The following is a 24,468-nucleotide window of genomic DNA, read 5'->3' as shown; positions in this document are numbered from 1 at the left end:
TTTTACCCCCCCCCCTTATCGATTAGCCATCCCCTTTTTCCAGCTCCTCACCCGGTTCCCACGCAGCTGTGTCCCCCCCCCAGGCGGTGCCCCCCCGCCCATCCCACCCCATGCCAGCTCCCCCCTCTCCCCAGCAGCAGCAGCCCAATAATTCCCCCCTCCCACCCCCCCCCCGCTAGATCCCCCACTAGCGTAGTTACACCCCCCATGTTGCTCCCAGAAGTCAGCAAACTCTGGCCGACCTCGGCTTCCCCCCGTGACCTCGGCTCGCACCGTGCGACGCCCCCTCCTTCCTGCTTCCCTATTCCCGCCATGATTATCATAGCGCGGGAACCGAGCCCGCGCTTCCCCCTTGGCCCCGCCCCCAATGGCCAGCGCCCCATCTCCTCCACCTCCTTTCCTCCCCCCACCACCTCCTGTGGAAGAGAGAAAAGTTACCACATCGCAGGATTAATAACATAAAATTCCTCTTTCCCCCCTTTTTACCCCCCTCTTCGCCCCCCATACTCGCCCCACCACTTTGTTTCAAACGTTCTTTTTTTTTTAATAACCCGCTCAATCCAATTTTTCTTCCACGATAAAAGTCCATGCCTCATCCGCCGTCTCAAAGTAGTGGTGCCTCCCTTGATATGTGACCCACAGTCTTGCCGGTTGCAGCATTACGAATTTTATCTTCTTTTTGTGAAGCACCGCCTTGGCCCGATTAAAGCTCGCCCTCCTCGCCACCTCCGCACTCCAGTCTTGGTATACGCGGATCACCGCGTTCTCCCACTTACTGCTCCGAGTTTTCTTTGCCCATCTAAGGACCATCTCTCTATCCTTAAAACGGAGGAATCTCACCACTATGGCTCTAGGAATTTCTCCTGCTCTCGGTCCTCGCGCCATCACTCGGTATGCTCCCTCCACCCCCAGCGGACCCGCCGGGGCCTCCGCTCCCATTAACGAGTGCAGCATCATGCTCACATATGCCCCGACATCCGCTCACTCCGCACCTTCAGGAAGACCAAGAATCCTTAGGTTGTTCCTCCTCGCGTTGTTCTCCAGCGCCTCCAGCCTTTCCACACATCGTTTATGGTGTGCCTCGTGCATCTCCGTCTTCACCACCAGGCCCTGTATGTCGTCCTCATTCTCGGCAGCCTTTGCCTTCACGACCTGAAGCTCCCGCTCCTGGGTCTTTTGCTCCTCCTTTAGCCCTTCGATCGCTCGTAATATCGGGGCCAACAGCTCCTTCTTCATTTCCTTTTTGAGTTCTTCCACGCAGCGTTTCAAAAACTCGTGTTGTTCAGGGCCCCATATTAAACTGCCACCTTCCGACGCCATCTTGGTTTTTGCTTGCCTTCCTTGCCGCTGCTCTAAAGGATCCACCGCAATCCGGCCACCTTCCTCTCCTTATTTCATCTGTATCCAGGGGGGATTCCCTTCTGGTTCACCGCACAGTACTTTTAGCCGTTAAAACTGCCGTTGGGGCTCTTATTAAGAGCCCAAAAGTCCGTTCCACCGGGAGCTGCCGAAACGTGCGACTCAGCTGGTCATCGCCGCACCCGGAAGTCCCTTGTGGGCCCTAATGGAGATCAGCTCTCCCCTCACCACCACCTTCAGCGCCTCCCATACCATCCCCACTCGGACCTCCCCGTTGTCGTTGGTCTCCAAGTACCTCTCTATACTTCCTCGGACCCGCTCGCTCACCTCCTCGTCCGCCAACAGCCCCACCTCCAAGCGCCACAGCAGGCGCTGGTCCCTCTCCTCCCCCACCTCCAAGTCCACGCAATGCGGGGCGTGGTCCAAAATGGCTACTGCCGAATACTCAGTATCCTCTACTCTCGCTATCAGCGCCCTACTCAAAATGAAAAAGTTGATTCGGGAATAAGCCTTATGGACATGTGAGAAGAATGAAAATTCCCTAGCCGCTAGCCTTGCAAATCTCCAAGGGTTCAGCCCTCCCATCTGGTCCATAAACCCTCTCAGCACTCTAGCCGCCGCCGGCTTCCTACCCGTCCTAGACCTGGAGCGATCCAGTACCGGATCCAGCACCGTGTTAAAGTCTCCCCCCATTATCAGGCCCCCCACTTCCAAATCTGGGATCCGACCCAACATACGCCGCATAAAACCCGCATCGTCCCAGTTCGGGGCATTCACATTGACCAGTACCACCCTCTCTCCCTGCAACTTACCACTTACTATTACGTACCTACCGCCATTATCTGCCACAATGCTCGACGCCTCGAATGACACCTTCTTTCCCACCAAGATCGCCACCCCTCGATTTTTGGCATCTAGCCCCGAGTGAAACACCTGAACTACCCACCCTTTCCTCAGTCTTACCTGGTCTGCCACCTACAGGTGTGTCTCCTGAAGCATAACCACATCTGCCTTGAGCACCTTCAGGTGCGCGAACACGCGGGCCCGCTTAACGGCCCATTCAGTCCCCTTACATTCCAGGTTATCAGCCGGATCAGGGGGCTACCCGGCCCCTCCCCCGTCGACTAGCCATGACCCCTTCTCGGCCAGTCATGCGCCCGCACCCCACACCCGGCCCGTTCCCCACAGCGACATACCCCCGTCTCAACCACCCACTCGCTCCAGCTCCTCCTTGACCTTAGCAGCAGCAACTCGATTCCCCCCCTCACCCCCGGCTAGGACCAATCCTAGCTGATTTACTCCCCCATTGCACTTCCGCAAGTCAGCTGACTCCTGCTGACCCCGGCCACTCCCGCCTCTCCTTCGACTCCTCCCATTGTGTGACACACCCTCCTCTCCCGTTCCTCATCCATAGGCTCTCCCCCACCCCCTTCCATTCTAAGCGAGGGAAGCAACCCTTGCTTCCCCGCCCTGGCCCCGCCCCCTCCAGTCTTCAGCGCGGGAAAAAGCCCGCGCTTCCACCTACCAGGCCCCGCCACCTCTGACGCAGCTCCTTTTACAGGCCCGGTCCCCTCACCCCTGACTCGGGTCTCCCCCTCCCCCGTGGGGCCCCATCTCACCGCCATCCACCACCCTTATTCCGTTTACCTACCCCCCTCCAAGAGCCCCCCCGACCAACCCAACCAAAACTGTGCCCAACCCGCCCTAACCACCCTCACCGACCAGAAAGAGAAAAACACAGAGAAAAAGAAGAAACCCGGAGCAATGCAAAGGCCCCCCCCTTGAAAAAAGAATAAACATAACATATCAACCGCAGTCCCCAATCGCCCATCCCGACCCTCAATCTGTGTCCAGCTTCTCGGCCTGAACAAAGCCCCACGCCTCCTCCGGAGACTCAAAATAATGGTGCCGGTCCTTGTAGGTAACCCACAGTCGCGCCGACTGCAACATGCCAAACTTCACCCCCTTCCTGTGCAGCACTGCCTTCGCTCAATTGTACACGACCCTCCTCTTCGCCACCTCCACACTCCAGTCCTGGTATATTCGAACCTCTGCATTCTCCCACCTGCTGCTCCTCTCCTTCTTGTCCCATCTGAGCACACACTCCCGATCAATGAACCGATGGAACCTCACCAGCACCGCCCGCGGAAGCTCATTAGCCTTGGGCCTCCTCGCCAACACTCTATGGGCCCCTTCCAGCTCCAGGGGCACCTGGAAGGGCCCCGCTCCCATCAGCGAGTTCAACATGGTGACCACATAGGCCCCCACGTCCGACCCCTCCAGCCCCTCCGGGAAGCCCAGAATCCGCAGATTCTTCTGCCTTGACTGATTCTCCATCTCCTCAAACCGCTCCTGCCATTTCTTGTGGAGCGCCTCGTGCGCCTCCACCTTTACCGCCAAGCCTAAGATCTCGTCCTCATTGTCAGAGATCTTTTGTCGAGCCTCGCGGATCGCCACCCCCTGGGCCGTCTGTGTCTCCAGCAGCTTATCAATAGAAGCCTTCATCGGCTCTAGGAGGTCCGCTTTAATCTCTCTGAAGCAGCGCTGGATACCCTCCTGCTGCTCCTCCGCCCACTGCATGCACGCTGCCTGGTCTCCGCCCGCTGCCATTTTGTTCTTCTTCCCTCGCACCTTCTTCGGGTCCACCACCACCTTTTTCTGTCGCCCCGCTCCTAGTAGAAGCCATATACTGACGGGGAGCTGTTATAAACTCCTTCTCACACCAGGAAACGTCGAAAAGGTGCTGTTGGGGGCCCTGAAAAGAGCCCAAAAGTCCGTTTTTGCGGGAGCCGCCGAATGTGCGACTTAACTCCGCATAGCTGCAACTGGAAGCCCTCCTCCCACTATCTCACTGTTTCCTCCTGCTAACTTCATCACAATGACTTATTTCTTCAAAGAAATCCTAGCCCTAATAGATTGATATTTCTCCAAGTACCTCATAATTGCACCCATTATTATAGGCTTTAGTAGCTTTCCGACATGGAACTTTAACTGGCCTGTAAGTTCATAGCTTCTTTGGGATGTCTTTTTGAAGCTAGTATCCCCAGTTCTGTTTACTGTCCCTCAACCTATGGACATATTCTTGTTGTTAAAAGACCGGATCTAGGGTGTGATGTTCCCTTTCTGCAATTGATCGCACTTACTAGTAAAGGCTCAAATATAACAATCCACAACATGGACATGAACTAACTGAAGCAAAGATTAGAAGTTGCTCCTTTCCAAAGATACTTGAGGATGAGGTGCGAGAGGTGGCTTTTGATGTTTGGCTGATGGTCATGTTTCAGATAAATCATTTTCTTTTTATCTTCTGCCTTTTCTACCAATTCTCACCTCTCCTATCCTGACATTGGCACCTTACTGCAGCATCAGTTGCCTTTTGGTAACTTGCCCAAGTGATTATTATTCTTTATGTGTGAGCCTAAATTATAATATTCACCAATTGAGGGTGTTGTGGCTGGTTCAATCCCTCACACAACACAAATACTTCCAGCTGAAAGAAATTTCTGGTGGACATTAGGAAACAACTTTGATTTTATACCAAAACAGGGAGCTAAAAACAGAGAGAGGTGAAGGTAAATGCTATCTGTTAATAGTTGCTACTTCAAATGTGAAAGCAGAGGTTGCAGTCCCAGCTTTAAAATAGTACACCTGTATCTAGAGAACAGACACGTACCTTTTTACTCTTGCTTCATACTCAATCTTTTGTTTCGTTACTTCTTGCTTCAGGCTTGTTACAAGACTGTGCAAGGCACTGTGATTGCCAGTGGAAGTGTTGGAGACAAATGTGTCACTGTTATCACTGCTGTTTGTAGCACGACTACTGCAGCCACCTCCACTATTCCGCTCATATTTGTTCTCCGAGTCAGTCCGAAGAGACGTCTCATGTGCTGGTCCCTCTGAAACCGGGTCTTCGTAATTTGCTGCGTAAATGTCCTGGTCTGGGCAGGTAGTTGTGGAGGAACGACAGGAGTTTGAATGCTCCATCAAGGAGATTTCACAGGAAGAGGTAGACCAGGTGGCACTGTCCACACTCTGCTTGTCCTCCGAGTTTGAAAGAGAAAATTGCTGCTGAACATTGTCATAGGTGGAGAGTCTGTTGTGCTGCATGGATTCGCTGTTTATTGTGTCCTTGGGCTTATTGTCCCTCAGTGTGATATACCCATTGGGCATCCACCCTGCAATTCGATTGTTTAAAGAGGAACTCATCATGTCGGTGCTGGAGATGCCCATTCTCACTCCCCCATTCTGCATGCTACCAGTGCCCATCTTAGTCCCTGTTCCTTTTAGTGAGGAATTTCGCCTTGCTTGCAAACTGCCATTGGGCAATGTCTGTACTTTCTCCTGGGTTTCTGCAGGGCTGCTGAAGGACCCGTTTGTGACTATACCGCTGCCTTTAGAATAAGCTGGATTCTTTTTCATCATGATGGGCGGGCTTCTGTTGACATCCACTTTGCTGAGGCTGGTCCTGGGGCTGCTGCTTGACTTGTTGCCCCCGTTCAGTGTAGTGGGAGAGCCCCCGTTCTCACCACTTACCCTTTTGGGCGACTCCGAGTTATCCCAGGAGCACTGACGTATAGGTTCGACGGCTGGCTTCTTGTTCTCTTTATTTAGGGGCGGAGGAAACGGAACAAAAGGTTTCTTTGGTATTTCATTGTTATTATTGCACCCGTCCTGTCTGCCCTGAATCTCTTCTCCTTCTTTGGGAAATAAGTTGCTGTGTTCACTTATAAATACAGACATTAACTGCTGTACCAGGACCGTACCTACAAAGTGGGGAGAGGGAAGGAGGAAATCAGTAACAAAAAATGAGTTACAAACTCTGCACAAATGTCTGTAAAATTAAACAGTGTTAAACCTCACAACATTTACACCAAGAAGCAAACAGTAACAGATCAATAAAATTGGCGAACAAATCTATAGTTTCAAAGCAAGAAACAGCCCATTTTGACTTACGGAATTTCCACTGACCCAGATAAACCATGAAAAATCTATCCCCTGTTTTAAACTCAGCTCCCTTTTGAAGGGATGGCCAATTCCAGAATGTTAATAATAATAATAATAGTCGCTTATTGTCACAAGTAGGCTTCAATGAAGTTACTGTGAAAAGCCCCTAGTCGCCACATTCCGGCACCTGTTCAGGGAAGCTGGTAAAGGAATTGAACCCGTGCTGCTGGCCTTGTTCTGCATTGCAAGCCAGCTATTTAGCGCAATGTGCAAACCAGCTGGGCCCTCTTGGGTAAGATCTTTGCAGAATCTCAACATCATTCCCTTCCCCTTATAATGGAACCATGAAACAATCTTGAAACTGGAACAGCACCTGTCCCTTTGATTGCGGAGTCAGAGGCCCTCAAAAATAAAATTGGTTTTCCCGAGGGGAAAATGGCCTGTCATTTTAGGGATTTCTGTGGATATGGTTTCTATTTTTTTGGTTAAAATGTTGAACCCTATTCGTCTGACTTGTGGCCCCACCACCACCTCCCCCAATCACACCTCGCCATCCCCCTGGCCCCACATCAAGAAATCATAATAAAATCAAGCAGAGTCAACATGGTTTTATGAAAGAGGAGTCACAGCCAATATCTTACGAAGCTCCCAGGAGCAGGAAACGAAACAGGGACGGGCACTTCATTGTGTGGGAGGTCAAAAGTCAGCTTCCCAATGGTGGCATTAAACTATGAAATAGGTCAGCGGCATATTGACAGCGGACGTAGCTTCCCAATAGCAAATGTGGGTCCCTCTTCTTGATGTATTTGCAAGTCGTGTGTTCTTATTAAAAGGCAACCTCTCCAGAATTGTGTGTCTTTCCAATTAAACAATCAACAAACGAGAAACACACGTCTTCAGATTCATGACTGCTTAAATGTCGTGTGCAGCAGGTAAGGTAGTTTTACTGATGGATTTGGCATGAGTAGGAGCTGCTTTTTCCCCTGTGGGCAGCTTCGTTCAACGACTGGAGGCGAGGTTGAGAACAGGTGGAGGCAGTCAGAGGGGGGCAGGGCATGGTTGACCGGGTTAGGGAGGGTGGTACCAGTCTTATGAAATTGCATGGGAGACAGTGATAGGAGGCTGGACTATACAGCAAGTGGTTGGGGCATGCATGATTGTGGAGTGATCAAGGAGCGATATTTAACGAACTTGAGTTAAAGTCCACTCAATGGCACATTTAGCGGGGTGTTCCTCAGCATCTGCAGCGGCGAGAAAGACCCTGCTATTCAATGGCACTTTGCCGGTTTTTTTTGGCCTTGGCAAGGAACTCCCCGTTAGCACTAATTCTGCATGGTTTGTTAACCATTCATTGCGGCGCCAGAAAATCATTGCATGGCATTCACTCTCCAATAGTCAGAGGATTACCCCTTTGAACGTTTCCCATTCATTTAAAAAAGGAGCTTTTTTAAAAACAGTATCACCTTTCATTGTTTTGTTATATTTATTGTGAAGTGTCTGAAATAAAGGCGATACTCCACACCGGCGCACCCGTTTTCTGGTACGCGAGCTCCAGCCGGCAGCGGGGATCCTCTGTCATGGCAGCCGGCCAATTGGGTTTCCCATTGTGGGCACCCCCCATGCCGGCAAATCCGCGGGCGTGAGTGTGCTGCCGGTGAAGCAGAGGATCCTGCCCACGTAGAATTCTGCCTGTGATCATGGACAGTTTAAAGTAGTCATGTGGGGCAGCAGTATGTTTGATTAAATTCCCTGTATTGGAAGCGAGGGCGATTTTGCACTCACATCTGCCGCGAGCGTAATCGACGACACAGGTGCAAATTCCACAAGGATCAGGAAACTAGATTCTCGCTGGTGAGATCTTGGGTGGAATTCTCTGATAATGGGGTTTTGTCCCCACGCCTGCGAAAAAACGGGCACGAATCACTCTGGACTTTCCTGGGGATTTTCTGTTTTGAAGGGGGCTAGCAGGGCCCCGGAGTAGTCCTCCCAGCTCCGGCTGCTGATACAGGGCCCTGCATGTCCGGCTGCGGGGCCGCGCAACATGGCCGACCCACACCGTGGGCCGGCACCGACAATATAGGCACCCCCCCCAGATCGCATGCGCCCACAAATCGGTGGCCCATGATCGCGAGCCTGGCTTTCCTGGAGGCCCTCCCCCCGGTGACGGATTCCCCCGTGCCCCACCAGGGCGGCCGCAGATTGAGTCCGCAGCCACCGCTCCAAGCTCCAGCCTAGTGGAACCATGAGTGAACCATGCCGACGGGAACTCGGCCAGTTGTTGGCGGAGAATCGCCGCGGGGGCCTCTTTAAATGGCCCCCGATAGGCACTGCGTCGACCGCGCGCGATTGGCGGCGTCGGACCTGATCGCGGGTCTGATGCCCATTCTCCGCCCCCGCGCCGAGCGCGATTGCGGCGCGGAAGCTCGGAGAATCCCGGCATTGTTTCCCGATTTACCCTGCCCTTGCCACGACATAATGAGGTTCAGCCGACAAAGAGCGGGAACCCAATTTGAATATATTTGACTACATGTTATTATTTTATTGGGCACGATTCAGCGTACTTGGGTTAAAGCTCGCTGAATGGCGTGTTTAGCGGGATGCTGCTTGGCGCCTGCGCGGTAGCACGGGTGGTTAGCACTGTGGCTTCACAGCGCCAGGGTCCCAGGTTCGATTCCCCACTGGGTCACTGTCTGTGCGGAGTCTGCACGTTCCCCCCGTGTCTGCGTGGGTTTCCTCCGGGTGCTCCGGTTTCCTCCCACAGTCCAAAGACGTGCAGATTGGCCATGATAAATTGTCCTTAGTGACCAAAAAGGTTAGGAGGGGTTATTGGATTATGGGGATAGGGTGGAAGTGAGGGTTTAAGTGGGTTGGTGCAGACACGATGGGCCGAATGGCCTCCTTCTGCATTGTATGTTCTAAGTCTAAGTCTATTCAACGGCCGTTTACCGTTTGTTTTGGCCTCGGGAGATTCTCTCCGCCGAGGCCGCATTTCGAATGATTTCCTGCTGGAAAACTGAAGTTCGACAGCAGCAAAGGTTCCTTGCAGATCGGGGCACATGTTTGTAAGGCTGCCCTGATCTTTCCTCCCTCCCTTTCATGCCCTCACCCTGTTTTTGACACCCCCTCACCCTCCCCAACCTTGGAGAGACTTCTGGGAATCCCCCTCACCCCCCTCTCTACCTGGTAAGGCCCCACCGGGCCCGATCCCTCTCAGTGCCAACCTGGTTCTCAGTGCCAACCTGGTACCCAGGCTCCCTGTCACTGCCAGCCTGGAACCCTGGCACTGCCCCTGCTAGCCTGCAAGTGCCAACTAGGCACCCTGAAAGTGCCAGGGTGGCTCTGCAGGGTGCCAGGATGGCAGTGCCAGTGTCAGGCTGACAGTGCCAAGGTGCCCAGCTGCCAGATGGAGAGCCAGGGTACCACCCTGCCCTGTCCCCAACCACCCAGAGGTCTCCAATGGCCTGGGAGACTCACTGCCCAGGTGCCGTTACACCTAGTCCATGTTTGTGTGGACCGGTACTAGGTGGCACCCTGGCGAGATCTCCTGGCGCAGCTGTTGAGTCCTGGGCAGCAGTTGAATCCAGCGAACATATATTTAAATGAGTAATAAGGCTCATTTAAATATGCGTAGCTGGACGCCTCCTGCGAGATTCAACAGCCTTGTCCCGACACTAAGCCTTGAGCGATGAATCACGCCTATTATTAACGGACCTTCCAGCCACATGATCCTCCCTCACTAAATATTCAAAGCTCGCCGACGTGACAATTTACAACAGACATTTAAAAATGGGTTCAGTCGAGCGAATCCTGCCAGGAGCATCAAGGTGTAAGTATGGCATGCAGGAAGGGAGTGATGTGCCCGTGTAGTGTCCTGGCACAGGATGGTACTGCCCCCTGGCACAGGTTGGCACTGTCAACCTGAATGCCAACCTGGCAGGGGTCAACCTGGCAGTGCCTACCTGTGCCAGGGGCGGTGCAATAGAGGGCCCCCTGGGGAATCATATTGGGAGGTTCCCCTTATGTGTGGCATAGGGGAAAAGGACTGAAATACACATCAGTTTTCAGACACAGCCTGACTCTCTGGCAAATTATGGGGAAAATTATGCCCAACATCAATGGTTTCTTCCTCTCGCATGTTGGCTAGAGCTTGATATAATAGTAGTTTTCCAAGTTTTCTTCAAACTTATATCCAGATGACAGTCACAACAAAAAATTCCAAAATATGGGATTTCCTGTAGCTCCCCAGGCAACCTAGATGCCCCTGTAAATCTATTTAAAATTAAAGTTAATTTAATTTAAATGGTCAACAGTGGCCTTCTCACACACTGGGTTACCTTACAGTACCATTGCCAGCTTGTAAACTTTATATTCCAAGAGATTTGTTTTATGAATCTTATCTGTTAAGGGAGTAATTTAACCCAAGTATACTGCAGAGGCCCCATCTATTATATAACATATTTATAAATCTGTTCCATCTGTTTTTCTTACGTTTGAATAAAGTAGATTTTAATATTAAATGACTTCTCCACAATAGGAAGACCATAATTGCAAATATCAAATTACAGCAAATTGTGGCTCGATGGGGACTATTTTAACCCAACCCGCCCAGCAGATATGGTTGAGTGAGCAGTTAAAATAACCCAAGATACTTAGCTGTCCTTGAACCGCCCATATCCTCTTGACTGATTTTTACTCAGGCTTCTGGATTGGCAGCTAAGGGGCCCATTCCAAGTTGACTGTTTTTCTTTCAATGTGTAGATTGAAGTTTGATGCTGTCATTAGGCTCTGACTACTATTCTGAACAAGGCCTATGCAGGGGAACCGTTGTGGTTTTTGTACCAGGCTGAGGAGGATAAGGATTTCCCAGGAGCAGGAAGAGAACCAAGCAGTTATACCTTTTGGTCATGGGGTCAGTGAAGGCTGGGGCATTGTTTAGTCCTCCCTGCCTGAACGCCCCACTTCCCCGCACTTATCAGAGTGCGATGGCACCTAGTTTTCCACAGGCCAGCAGCTTCTGCCCAGCTCTATTCCAGCTATTTCTTGGCCGCAAGCGGACTGGAGACCCATTCACAAGGTTTGGACTTTAAAGTAACACATCCTTGTTTTTTCAGCAGTGAGTAAGCATCCAACTCACTTCATCCCTACAGACCTGCCCGGGGTTCAAATCGGGGCCATTAAATGTGTTTTCTATTTCATTATCCAGATACACATTCTAATATATACTAACACAATCGTAATAAATCAACAATCTAATGAAAAACAATATTTCCTCGTTAGCCCTTTCCACAGGACACACTGTAGCTGTGCGGAGGGATATTGAGCTGTTCTGGTGTCTCTGCAAGTGACACGGAAGGCGGTTGAAGCTGGGTTACTGAATATTTTTAAGGCAGAGGTAGATAGATTCTTGTTAGGCAAGAGAATCAAATCAGGGGTAGATGGCAATGTGGAACTCGAAACACAAGCTGTTCACCCATGATCTTATTGAATGGCTGATCTGTTTGGTGGGGGCACTTGTATAGTTACCCAAGAGATGGAAGTGGTTTTAATCTTTCTAACTTTTCCTTGGTAACCATTCTGCTAAGAGAGTCGGAGCCATCTGAAGTTTCCAAATTAAATCAGAGTATCGGAGAGTTGCAGGATAATTGCCCATTGAACGTTTGCAGTTAGCGTGCAGTCCTTGTGTGGAGAACTCTTCAGGGCAAGACCGACCAGGGAACGGATGTTCTGGGCCAAAACCTCTGACAGTATAATACTCCCTCAGTACGGCACTGAAGTGCTAGCTCTGGATTTTGTGTTTAAGTCCTGGAGTGGGACTTGAACCTGAAACCATGTGATTCAGAAGTGAGCGTGCTCCCAACTGAGTCACGTTGTTGCTGTTTCATTTCCCGCACTAGTCGTGCACAAGGCGGACATTACTTGTTTCCATAGGTAGTTTTTCTTGGAACAGGTTGCTCACCTGTCACCAAAGGCCCAAAACTTGAGGGGTGCCATCTGCATCAAGCATGGCTGACCAGGAGTCTCTCCTGCTCTTCCCACCTGCCAATGGTGTGTTGGAAGGATGTTGCAGGTTGATACTCAACCCCATTGGCCATGTTATGAATACATCTACTTTTTAAAAAATAAATTTAGAATACCCAGTTTTTTTTCCGATTAAGGGGCAATTTAGCGTGGCCAATCCACCTAACCTGCACACCTTTGAGTTGTGGGTGTGAGACTTATGTAGACTCGGGGAGAATGTGCAAACTCCACATGGTCAGTGACCCAGGGCTGGGATTCGAACCCGGATCCTCAGCACCGCAGTCCCAGATCTAATCAATGTGCCACGTGCCACCCTTAAATACATCTACTTGACCATCAAGTTCTGAGTTGGGACTCACACCCAGAGCTTCTGGTTCAGAGGCAGGGATGCTACCCACTTCGCTGCAAGACCTTCTCACAGAGTTATGCTGGCATTTAACTATAAAAAGCGTTTATGATGGTTTACAAAGCTAAGTCCTCCATTCTGATGAATAAATTCAGTTCACTGTCAGGCACCATTTTTGGTACCTTAAGACAAAGCTTAACATTTGTATGTCGCATCAACTTGGGTAGCAGTGGGTGGCTCTGCAGGGTGTACACTCAATAGACGCAGCAGGGGAGGGTCCTCAAGACATTCACTCATGGTGCTACACCTAAAGACAGCTTGCACTTTCTTAAGGGGAGCAGCATTTCGCAGTGGTGGGTAACAGACAGCCATTTAGCCACTTCTAGCCTTAGACTTAGTCAGAGCTCCCTGCTTCTCTGATGCCGCAGTGGAGGTGACCAGAGAGCAAGTCAGCAGCAGAAAGTAGGTCATCTCCCTGGCCCTTGGGTGAAGGTCAGAAAGTCATAGAGTAATTCATGGCTCAGAAGGAGGTTCTTCCGCCCATCAAGGCCATGCTGGCTCTTCTCGGAGCAACCACTTAGTCTCCCTCCCTAGCTCGATCCCTGTAGCTCTGCAAGTTAATTTCCTTCTCGTGCCCATCCAATTTCCTTTTAAAATCATTGCTTGTTTCCTTCATCGTGATTGGCAATGTGTTCCAGGTCATTACCACTGCTGCATATAATTGTTCTTCCTCCCATTCCCCCGTGTCTTCAATCTCGGTCCCCAAGTCCTTCTACCATCAGCTAATGGGAAGGGTTTTCCTTGTCCACCCAAAGCCAGAAGCATTGACCACAGAATGTAGCTGCAGTGCAAGCCAACATAGAATCATAGCATGGTTACAGCACAGAAGGAGGCTCTTTAGCGCCAGGGTCTCGGGTTCGGTTGCCACCTGGGTCACGGTCTGCACGTTCTCTGCGTGCCTGCGTGTGTTTCCTCCGGATGCTCCGGTTTCCTCCCACAAGTCCCGAAAGACGTGCTGGTTAGGTGAATTGGACATTCTGAATTCTCTCTTAATGTAACCGAACAGGCGCCGGAATGTGGCGATTAGGGTATTTTGACAGTAACTTCACTGCAGTGTTAATGTAAGCCTACTTGTGACACTAATAAAGATTATTATTACGTCTTTGCTTGTTCTCTAAATCAGGCATTTTCAAAGTGGGGGTCGCGACCCGCGGGTGGGTTGCGGGAGGGTCGCGGCAAATTCATATGTAACAGCTGCAGCAGCCAACTTTTCACAATTCCGGCTGCGAGCGGCTTTGAAAATAACGGCTGTGACCATCTAAAAAAATGTGGGTGCACCACACATGCATGCCCGCTCATCGCTGCGCATACACAGAAGCACAAGAGAAGCACTGCTCCCTCTTGATGTCAGCGCACTGACGCAGGAGAAGATTTTAAAAAAAAATTCATCATAATCTTCCTGCCTGAAGAGAGGCAGAGAGCAGGTCATACCCCCGAACGTCGATGTCACGTGCTTTGGCCGTGATTGCGAATCCTCCATTTTGTCAGCAGCAAACAAGTAAATGAGGACCAAGCAGGCTCACCTCTCGCATTAAAGGTAAGAGAAAATGGTGGGTCAAGAATGTCAGCCGGCGTGGGTCCCGAAGGCTGGCTGGTTGATAAAAATGGGTCCCCAGAAAAGAAGTTTGAAAAACACTGCTCCAAAGGACCAATTCACCATAGGCCACTCCACTGCTTTTTGTCTGTAGCCCCACACATTTTTCCTTTTCAGATAATGATCAAATTCCCTTTTCAATACCTCAATTTAACCTGTGTCCACCACACTCCCAGACAGCGCATTCCAGATTCTAATCACTCGCTGCATGAAGACATTTTTCCTCATGTTGCCATTGCTTCTTTTGACACTTATCTTATATCTGTTCCCTCTGGTTCTCAATATTTCCACCGATAGAAACAATTTAGTTCTATCTAGGCTGTCCAGAACCATCATAATTTTGAACATCTCTATCAAATCCCCTCTCATCTTCCTCTTTTCCAAGGGGAACCGTCCCAACTCCTCCAATCTTTCCTCATCCCTGGGACCATTCTCATACACTTTTCTGGTGCAGTGTCCTCTATATGTCCTCACACCCTTCCTAAAGTGTGGTGCCCAGAACTGGATGAAATACTCCATTTGAGGCTGTTTTTTTATACGAGTTTAATAAAATTTCCATGCTTTTGTACTCTGTGCCTCTGTTTCTAAAGCCTAGAATACTATAAGCGTTATTAACCTCTCTCTCAATCTGTCTTGTCACCTTCAATATTATATGCACATTTACACCCAGGTCTCTCTGTTCCTGCATCACCTTTAGAATTGTATCCTTCACTTTATATTCTCTCTCTGCATTCTTCATATCAATGTGAATCACTTCACATTTCTCTGCATTAATTTCTGTCTGCCGCCTGTCCACCCATTCCACCAACCTGTCTATTTTCATGGTTCATACTGAGCTGGATTCTCCGCAGCCCTGCTCCGAAATCGCGTTCGGCGCGGGGGCAGAGAATCCAATTTCACGCCAAAATCGGGATCGACGCCAGTCCGGCGATTCTCCGGGACCTGAGAATCGCCGAGATCGCGGAGTACTCCGCTCGACTTGGGGCCCATTGCCAGAGGCCAGCCCAGCGATCCTCCGCACCCGACCGGCCAAGTTCCCGATGGCATGGAACTAACCTGCTATTGCCGGTTGGGATGCTCACGTGGCGGCTGCAGACTCAGAGGGGGGTACAGGTAGATCGGAAACCGGGGGTGACCTTATGGGCAGCCGGGGGACAGATCAGCGCGATCAGATCTATTGGCGCGCGGCCGATTGGCAGGCTCTAATTTCTGTTTCTGCCTCTGCGGTCTGAGTCCGCCATGGCGCTCAGCATGGCCGCTGGAGGCTGCCGCCGTGTGCATGCGCGGACTCAAACCCGGAAGTGCGGGGGCCCGTATCCACAGCTAAAACTGCGTGAATCACTCTGGGACCCTGCTAGCCCCCTGCAACTCATTGAATCGGCTCCACTATTTCCCAGGAATCTTCAGAGTAAAACGCCAGCGTTTTTACGCCGGCGTGGGGAGATAGTCCTATTTTGGGAGAATCCAGCCCAATACTTTCACGTTTCATATCATCTGCAAATTTGGCAATTGTGCCCTATACACCAATCATTCACCACTATTCATTTTTCCCCTGTCATTCAGTCAATTCCATCGCTATGTTGCTATTGTCCTTTTATTTTGTGAGCTCTAACTTTACTCACAAGTCTGTTAAGCGGCACGTAACCAGATGCCTTTTCGAAGTCCAGATACATCACATTAACGTCCTCATTGGCCCTCTCTGTTACCTCATCAAAAAGGCAAGTTAGTTAAACACAATTTACCCTGAATAAAACCATACCGGCTTTCATTCATTAACCAGTATTTGCCCAAGTGACTGTTCTGAATTATCGTTTTCAAAGTTTAAGGTTAAACTGGCTGGCTTGCTGTTGCTGGGCTCATCTTTACACTCTTTATCAAACAAGGATGTATCATGTCCAATTCTCCCGTCACCTGGCACCACCTCTAAATCTAAGGAAGATTATAAAATTATCACTATGGTCTCCACAATTTTACTTCCTTCAGCATCCTTTATATGTGGACAGCACGGTAGCATAGTGTTTAGCACAGTTACTTCACAGCTCCAGGGTCCCAGGTTCGATTCCCGGCAGGGTCACTGTCTGTGTGGAGTTTGCACTTTCTCCCCATGTCTGCCTGGGTTTCCTCTGGGTGCTCTGGTTTTCTACCACAGTTCAAAGATGTGCGGTTAGGTGGATTGGTCATGCTAAATTGCCCTTAGTGTCCAAAAAAAGTTAAGTGGGGGTTACTGGGTTACGGTAGATACGTGGGCTTCAGTAGGGTGCTCTTTGTAAGGGCCAGTGCAGACTCGATGGGCCGAATGGCCTCCTTCTGCACTGTAAATTCTATTCAATGAGATATCTCATCTAGTCCTGATGCCTTATCGATTTTAAGCACAGACAGCCTATCTAATACCTCATCATCAATTTTGAACCCTTTTGAGTGTCCTTCACCATGGCTGGGCAGCATCTTCTTCCTTGGTAAAGACAGGTGCAAAGTATTCATTTAATACCTCAGTCATGCCCCCTGAGTTAATCTCCTTTTTGGTCATTAATCAACCCCAATTCTACTGTTACCAAGTTTTTACTATTTAGAAGACTTTTGGATTCCTCTTTATGTTGGCTGCCAGTCTCTTCACATACTCTCTCTTTGCTTCTCTGATTTCCTTTTCAATTCCCCTCTCATCCTTTTATATTCAGCCTGGTTCTCAATAGTGTTATCTATCTGATATCCTTCGTAATCATACTTTTTCTGTTTCATCTTAATCTCTATTTCTTTCATCGTTTTGGGGTCCCAGGGTTTGTTAACCCCACCTTTTCCCTTCATCGGAACATACCGTGACTGTATTTGACCTATAGCTTTCTTAAAGGCAGCTCATTCTTCAGCTGCAGATTTGCCCGCTAATCTTTGTTTCCAGTTTATCTGGGCCAGATCCAGTCTTACCCTACTGAAGTTGGCTTTCCTCCAGTTTATTATTCTGACTGTGGATTGTTCTTTCTATACAGTCAACCTAAACATTGTGATGCAATGATCGGTGTCCCCTAAATGTTCTCCGACTGACACTTGGGGCTGGATTCTCCGGGGCCTCCCAGCCACGTGTTTCTCGGTGGTGGAAGATGGTGCACCGTTTGCTGGAGGTGGGATTTTCCACTTCCACCACTGTTAACGGGAATTCCCATTGAACTCGCCCCACGCTGCAGGGAAACACACGAGTGGGGGTGCACTGCCGGCGGGACTAGAGAATCGTGCTGCCAACGAATGGACGGAAAATTCCGGACTTGATCCACTTGGCCCAGCTCATTCCCAAGAAGCAGGTCCAACATTGCCTCCTTTCTCATTGGACACAAAATGTACTGCTGTAGAACATTTTCCTGAACACACTCTAGGAACACTTGCTCCGCTCTACTATGTCCGACTCCATTCAGTTAATTAAATTCCCCATTATCACGACTATCATTCTTGCACCTCTCTATAATTTCCTTCCATATTTGTTCCTCTGCATGTTTCCCACTTATATGTGGCCAACAGACCACGCCAAGCAATGTATTTGCAGCTTTTACATTCCTTAGCTCTCACCAAATAGATATTGTCCCTGACCCCTCTGGGATATTCCCTCTCTCCAGCACTGCAATGACCTTAATCAACACGGGCACCCTCCTCTTTTCCTTCCTTTAGTTCTTGAATACTTTCCGGCATCCGCGTGGCATGTTTTCCGGTGGTGGAGGCGGTTCACCATTGGCTGGCAGTGGGATCTTCCGGACCCGCCGATGCTTGTGCCATTTTGCGTGGCTCGCCCCTCCTGCTGCCGGGACACCCACTGCATGGGGGGTGGGTCACCTTTGGCAGGACCAGAAAATCAGGCGGTGGGGAGGGGGAATAGCCAGAAAACAAAACTAGTCTGAAAGTATGGGCGGGATTCTCTGATCCTGAGGCTAAATGTTGACCCCGTCGTAAACGCCGTTGTGTTTCTCGACGGTGTCAACATGGCCTCAGGAGCAGCAATTCTGACCCCTACAGGGGTCCAGCACGGCACTGGAGCGACCCACGCTGCTCCAGCTGCTGATCCTAGGTGTCAGGTGGGCATCGTGGGTCTTCGCATGCACAGTGGGGCCGGCGGGTCAACATGGCATATGGCTACAGGGGCCGGCGCAGAACAAAAGAGGCCCCCAGCCCGAAAAGCCGGCCCGCTGATTGGGTCGCCCCCCCACCAGGCCGCCCCAGATGCATCCACGCCGAGGTCCCGCCAGGTAAGAGCAGGTGTGGACAGCGCGGGCGGGACTCGGCTTTTTTAGCATGGTCGCTCGGCCCATCCTGGGCGGAGAATCGCCGGGGGGGGGGGGGGCCCGTAGAGCCGACCGCGCAGGTGCCAATGGTGCCGATTCTCCGTTCTCCGGAGAATCGGCGAACCGGCGTCAGGGCGGTGTGGCGCGATTCGCACCGGTCCCGGCGATTCTCCAGCAGGGCCCTGGGGTGATGTAGCATAAGTGTCTAAATCTGAATGTCCTTCCCTCTCATTCCTCCTCAGATCCTTCTCCAGAATAACATACAATGATTGACCTAGCTGATTAACCATGGTCAGAATCGTGTTCAGCCTCATTACAATAGGGTTGGCAATCACCCAAAGGTGAAAAATAAGAAGAAAATTGAAGATAAATGTAGATGAAATCACTGGTAAAACAAAGACAAATCTGAAGCATAGGTTTCAAAAGTTACCTTCCATAATAGTCATAGGATTTTCAACCTTTGGACGCAGTATGTTTGGACCAAACACCGTTCCCAGATTCTGAACGCTCATTTTGTTTACATCTGAATAAGACTGGACTTCATCCAGGAACCTGTGAAAGATTAATTAATCCATCAGAGTTTTTGTGGAGTTCTGAATCAGTGTTAACTACTTCCCGCGGCCTGTCGCATGCATCATTCCTCTGACACATGAAAAGTGCCATATGTGTAAATGACGTAGCACTGATTTGTATTCTCCACTGACATGAGGTGTACAATCTACACTGTCAAAGGCATGGGATCAGTTTCATTCTCAGAACTAAATATTGCCTTTGGCCTAAGTTGAAAAGACACTGTCCATTATCAGTGTTTTCATTACTAAGTATCGTTTTGGGGTTAGATTTGCTGTTTGTTACAGCAGAACTTCAGCAGAATCCTCAGAGAAATGGTCTAAACAATACTGACGTATTTCTCTGGGTTTCCATCAATATCCCGCCAGAGTGGGAGAATTTCCATCGTCAATCAGCTCCTTCTCATTTTCCCAGAATACAGTTTTATTGAACAGTATTGATAATATATGACATTCTGTGAAATTTCTAATGCTGAATAAAGTAATCTTATGCACCAGAATGAATAAGACATGGTAAATAACGTAACTTGGTAGGTTTGAATATATAAGGCGGAATCTATTGACTGATCATGCCGGCGGGATATTCCGGTCCCAACGCCGGCGCACAGGTTTCCCAGCGACGAAGGGTGCAGTCAATGGGAAATCCCGTCGACAATGGCGGGACCAGGACATCCCGCTGGCGGATCGCCTCATGCCGCCGAACAACATATGGCAGGTTGCTCGGTAAACCCCGCCCATAGTGCTTATGATACCAGATAACCAAACTGTCATGATATTCAAACACACACATCATGATCGACACACCAACAGACAAATCAGAACACACAACACCACAACCAATGACAGAAAGATATAAAAGCACAGACACGACCCCCGGTGGTCAGTATTAGCTGCAGAGGAGGACCAGGACAGACCTGCCACCAGGCACACTCAGGGAGACAGCACGTGCAGAGTATCCAGAACGAACTGTATTATAAGAGTTAAAATAAAATAGAGTTGTACCACATACAACTGTGTTGGCTCATCTGTGCACCAGAGCACCCAACACCACATGGTACAGTAGTGGATCGATACCTGCCGGCATACCTCAGTGTACAGAGACAACCAGCAGTGCCCAGGCAAAATGATAGAGCTCCCGGTTCCGCAGCCGCTCCAGTGCTACGGCGATCTCCGTGAAAACTGGCGGCGATTCCGGCAAGTGTTCGAATTGTTCCTGGTGGCAGCTGAACTCCAAGACCTGGATGATAGCGAAAAAATTGAATTTCTCCTCACCATCGCCGGTGCAAGGGCAAGAGAAATATTCACAAGGTTCAGGTTCTTCAGGAGGCAGCAAAGGTACGATTACCAGGCAGTCCTGGACAAATTCTCCAAGTACTGTGAAGAAAACGCAATCCAATCAGCAAGTAAAGGTAAGAAAAGCGGCAGTACTCACCTCGTGGCTGGGATCCCGGAGCCCGAATTCCCAGAGGCCGAAATCCCGGGCCTGAGAGAGGGCTGGGTCGAGGTTGGCGGCCATCTTGCTAAAGGTAACACGCTAGCACAGTTGCGCGAGCAGTGCGCAGAACCGGACGTTTCGTTTGCGCATGCGCGAGATGCTGCGCATGCACAGTCAAGAAAACGGCCATCGGTAAAGGAACAGCGATCTGAGCATGCGCAGTCGCTTCCTACGTGCTACATACCGAGCGTCAGGATGTCAGAGGCCCCAGACTGCACCAATTTAAAGGGGAAATGTCCCAAATCCAATTTAAAAGGGAAACGTCCCAAATCAAAAAAACAAAAATCTGTTAAAGCTGTAAAACAACCTTCCCTCACCTGGAATGACAGCACATTGCCGCAAATTGACCCAGGAGATGAATTTGACCTCCGAAGAACCCTCCGACAAGCAGTTACCTACGCACAAGCCGATGATTCCGACCTCGAATACTTCGATGACGATCTTTACAGTGTTTCCGGACCTCGCGAGCCCAATGATAGCTCCGTGGTCCTATACGACTATGACTCGGACGAACCTTTCGTGTTGCACATTGGCGGCCCCCACATTGAATCCGACGCAGATGCGGATTCATTTTTCGGATTTGAGGATCTTCAATGCAGCAGATATGACGTTCCAACTTATCAGTACCGGATGATGCTGCAGCCTGACATTAACAGACAGGGAGCGGTGCAAGCACACGGAGAGCGCCCTGCTGCCACACAGAGCGTGGTCCACGTCCCGCTCAACGTTCCCGACTCTATGAAAGAAGACATGCAAGACTCCAGAGCGCAGTCCTCGCATGAACCAGAAGTGACTCCAGTGTCACAAGCTTCCACAGCAAGCTCGTGGACAGACTCCACAATTGCAGAAATGCAAGACTCCAGAGCGCAGTCCTTGCATGGACAAGAAGTGACTCCAGTGTCACAAGCCTCCACAGAGAGCTCGTGGACAGCCTCCACGATAGAAGCAACGCAAGACTCCAGAGCGCAGTCCTTGCACGAACAAGAAGTGACTCCAGTGTCACAAGCCTCCACAGAGAGCTCGTGGACAGCCTCCACGATAGAAGCAACGCAAGACTCCAGAGCGCAGTCCTTGCACGAACAAGAAGTGACTCCAGTGTCACAAGCCTCCACAGAGAGCTCGTGGACAGCCTCCATGATAGAAGCAACGCAAGACTCCAATGTGCAGTCCTTGCAGGAACAAGACCATGAGGGTCTAGCAACCTCTCCTGACCAACCAGCGGCAGACGATGCAAGTCTGCCATGCCCACGTGAACAGCAAGAAGGCTATAACAGCCTACCATGCTCCACTACACAGCAGCATGACCATGACGGTCTCTCATGCTACAATGAAGGGCACAGCGCTGAAGACTGTTCAAGCCCAACTGAAGACAAGCCAAAGGAATCGCCTCGTCCAAGCCCGAAGAAAAAAGGTTTATGCGCTGACCTTCAGGATCATTATAGCCGAACAGAGATTAATAATGCTGCACGGCCACAGAAGGATGCTGAGGATTTGCTAACGAAATTAATTGAATGTTTAACTTGCAAGGAGCAGACTGAGAATTGCCAGTGTTTTAGTACGGATCGAAAAAATGGACAAGACATTGATCCTCAGGTAATGGAAATAACACAACCTGAATCATATCTACAGCAGGGACAAATGTCTCCCTTCAACACAACGCCGCAAAATCCCAACTTCGGAGACCAGCAGTTAGTCAGTAATGACTCTTCAAACCTTGAGGGGAACATTAATTGCATTGAACCTATACACACTCCACTGATAAATGAGCAGAACATTGGAGCAAGAATCCTGAGGACACCGACATCGAGTAGCCAGATAACGAATTTAAAACCCACAGCAGTTTCAAGTGAACCAAGTGTGCTTTCCACTAATGGTGAAGATGCAGATAAGGTCTACCCGATTATCCATTGTACCACACTAACCCCAGTGATTAAGCAGTTATGTATGGGGAGTATAATGTGGGCAATTGAGAACAGTAAAAGAGAGACTGTGACCATGCCAGTCCCAGCAAAATCAGACCCAGAGACCATGAAGGCATGTACATTAGACAAAGATACATATGAGGTACCTGAGAAGAAAAGTGAAACGGAATGTTCTTTGGAAAATAGTACAATGTCGATAGAAACATTGGATCCTATATTCGAGACCATACATATGGGAGAATTTGGGGGTAATAAACAAGGTTCTGCAATGTCTGGGGGAAGATTTAAAATTCCAAAGAAGAAAAGCCCAAATGAAGGACAACGGCAAGACAATGACAGTCCACCGACATGGTGTGCACCACCAGATGAAAACTCTGACAATTTACCCAACCCTAGTGAACAGCAAGCTGCTAATGAGGATCTATCCACGGGATGTGAGACGAGTGACGACAGCATCCCACTTCCCATGCAAAAGGTGCAAGGTGACAGACCTCGCCTAGTGCGTACCGAGGCACTCGACGATCACGGTGGGACCACTGACGACTGCGGTGGCGGCGCACCGCTTCCACCCTCGATGGCTCGACCCTCTCCACTGGTTGGTGCATTCCTGCATGTTCCAACTCCAGAAGTGCAGCTTCAGCGAATCTCGGCTGCCTCCAGTGAACCTGTTGGGACTCCGGACGGGGGGCATCGACGGAAGGCAGACCGGACTCCAGATGGGGAGCAGCCAAGCGCCGACTCTGATTTGCGCACGCCAGACCTTGCTCCGGACGGGCGGTGTCGCGGCCTCGGTGATGGCACGCTCAGGGTGACACGGCGACAGGGAATGGATCGCGTGGCAGTCCCACTGGGTCGGCAGTGGCAACCAGCACCGGCGGTCCAAGATGGACACACCAATTCGCGCCATCGCCAGACGTTGATGCGAGCAACAATTCTCTCTCCAAGGCGACATGCTTCGACGTTTCTCTGCGGAGTCGCCCTTCCGGCACAGCAGGTGGCCGGAACCAGCGTGCACGGTCTCGGCCAACTTCCACATCTGGCACAGTCATCGCCTTGCATGATATTAGTGATGGTGCTACTTCGATGGCAACGACCCATCGGCTACAAGATGCCGTCCACCACAAACATAAAAAGAAAAAAGACTCCACCTTGTTCCTGGCATGCAGGGCGGATGGATTGGTGCGTAGGCGCAATCAGAGAGCTTTGCGCCGCCTTCCACGCTCGCAACTGAACCGTACGCACACGCCGGATCCTCCACTGGTTCCCAAGGATGACTTCGTGGAGATGCCACGGATCATGCCCCTTCCATCGCCACCAGAACCAAACCACAGCCAAGGCACCACTAACAAAGGTGTTGAATGTTATATTTGCACAAATGAAAAAACCAAGCACTGCACGAAGTACAACAAATGGTAAAGTAGAGACTTCGGCAACAGCATCACCTCCAACAATCCAAGGTGAACCAGTGTGACCCCAAATCTCCACAGCTGAACCGGCTTGAGGACCAGCCCATTCTTGAGGCGGTCACCCATTAGACTGGACTTATAACGCTGTTCATACGTTCAAAATGTTAAACACTTCTGTATTATAACCTGTTGTTGTTTATTGTTCCAGATATCGTCTGACCGGACCAATGTTCAAGTTTTTTTTTTCTCTCGCATCCAAGTTTTGTTATGGTACAACCTTGTTAGTGTGACGCACCCGACATCGCCCCATGTAAATAGTTACGTCATATACGCACGCTGTACACAACACACACACACACTCTTAGATGCACTCACGACACAATTATATTTATAACCACGTAGGCACATATCTTTGTAAAAAGGGGGATGTCATGATATTCAAACACACACATCATGATAGACACACCAACAGACAAATCAGAACACACAACACCAC

At 50.1% G+C, this 24,468-nt stretch overlaps 1 protein-coding gene across 2 annotated transcripts in view; it reads right to left on the bottom strand.

Moving 5' to 3' along the window:
- The window catches only part of arhgap24 (Rho GTPase activating protein 24), a 606,798-nt gene that overhangs the window by 25,488 nt on the left and 556,842 nt on the right, over positions 1-24,468 (bottom strand). For both annotated transcript variants that reach the window (XM_072496252.1, XM_072496253.1), the window contains 2 exons: positions 19,011-19,132; positions 5,033-6,122 (listed from right to left, as the gene is read on the bottom strand). In XM_072496252.1, coding sequence (XP_072352353.1) covers positions 5,033-6,122; positions 19,011-19,132 — 1,212 coding nt within the window. The remainder of the gene's footprint in view (positions 1-5,032; positions 6,123-19,010; positions 19,133-24,468) is intronic.

Source organism: Scyliorhinus torazame, chromosome 3 (genome assembly GCF_047496885.1).
Source record: "Scyliorhinus torazame isolate Kashiwa2021f chromosome 3, sScyTor2.1, whole genome shotgun sequence".
NCBI lineage: Eukaryota > Metazoa > Chordata > Chondrichthyes > Carcharhiniformes > Scyliorhinidae > Scyliorhinus > Scyliorhinus torazame.
Note: the sequence above shows the minus strand (reverse complement) of the source record. Positions and strands in the feature narration are given on the sequence as shown.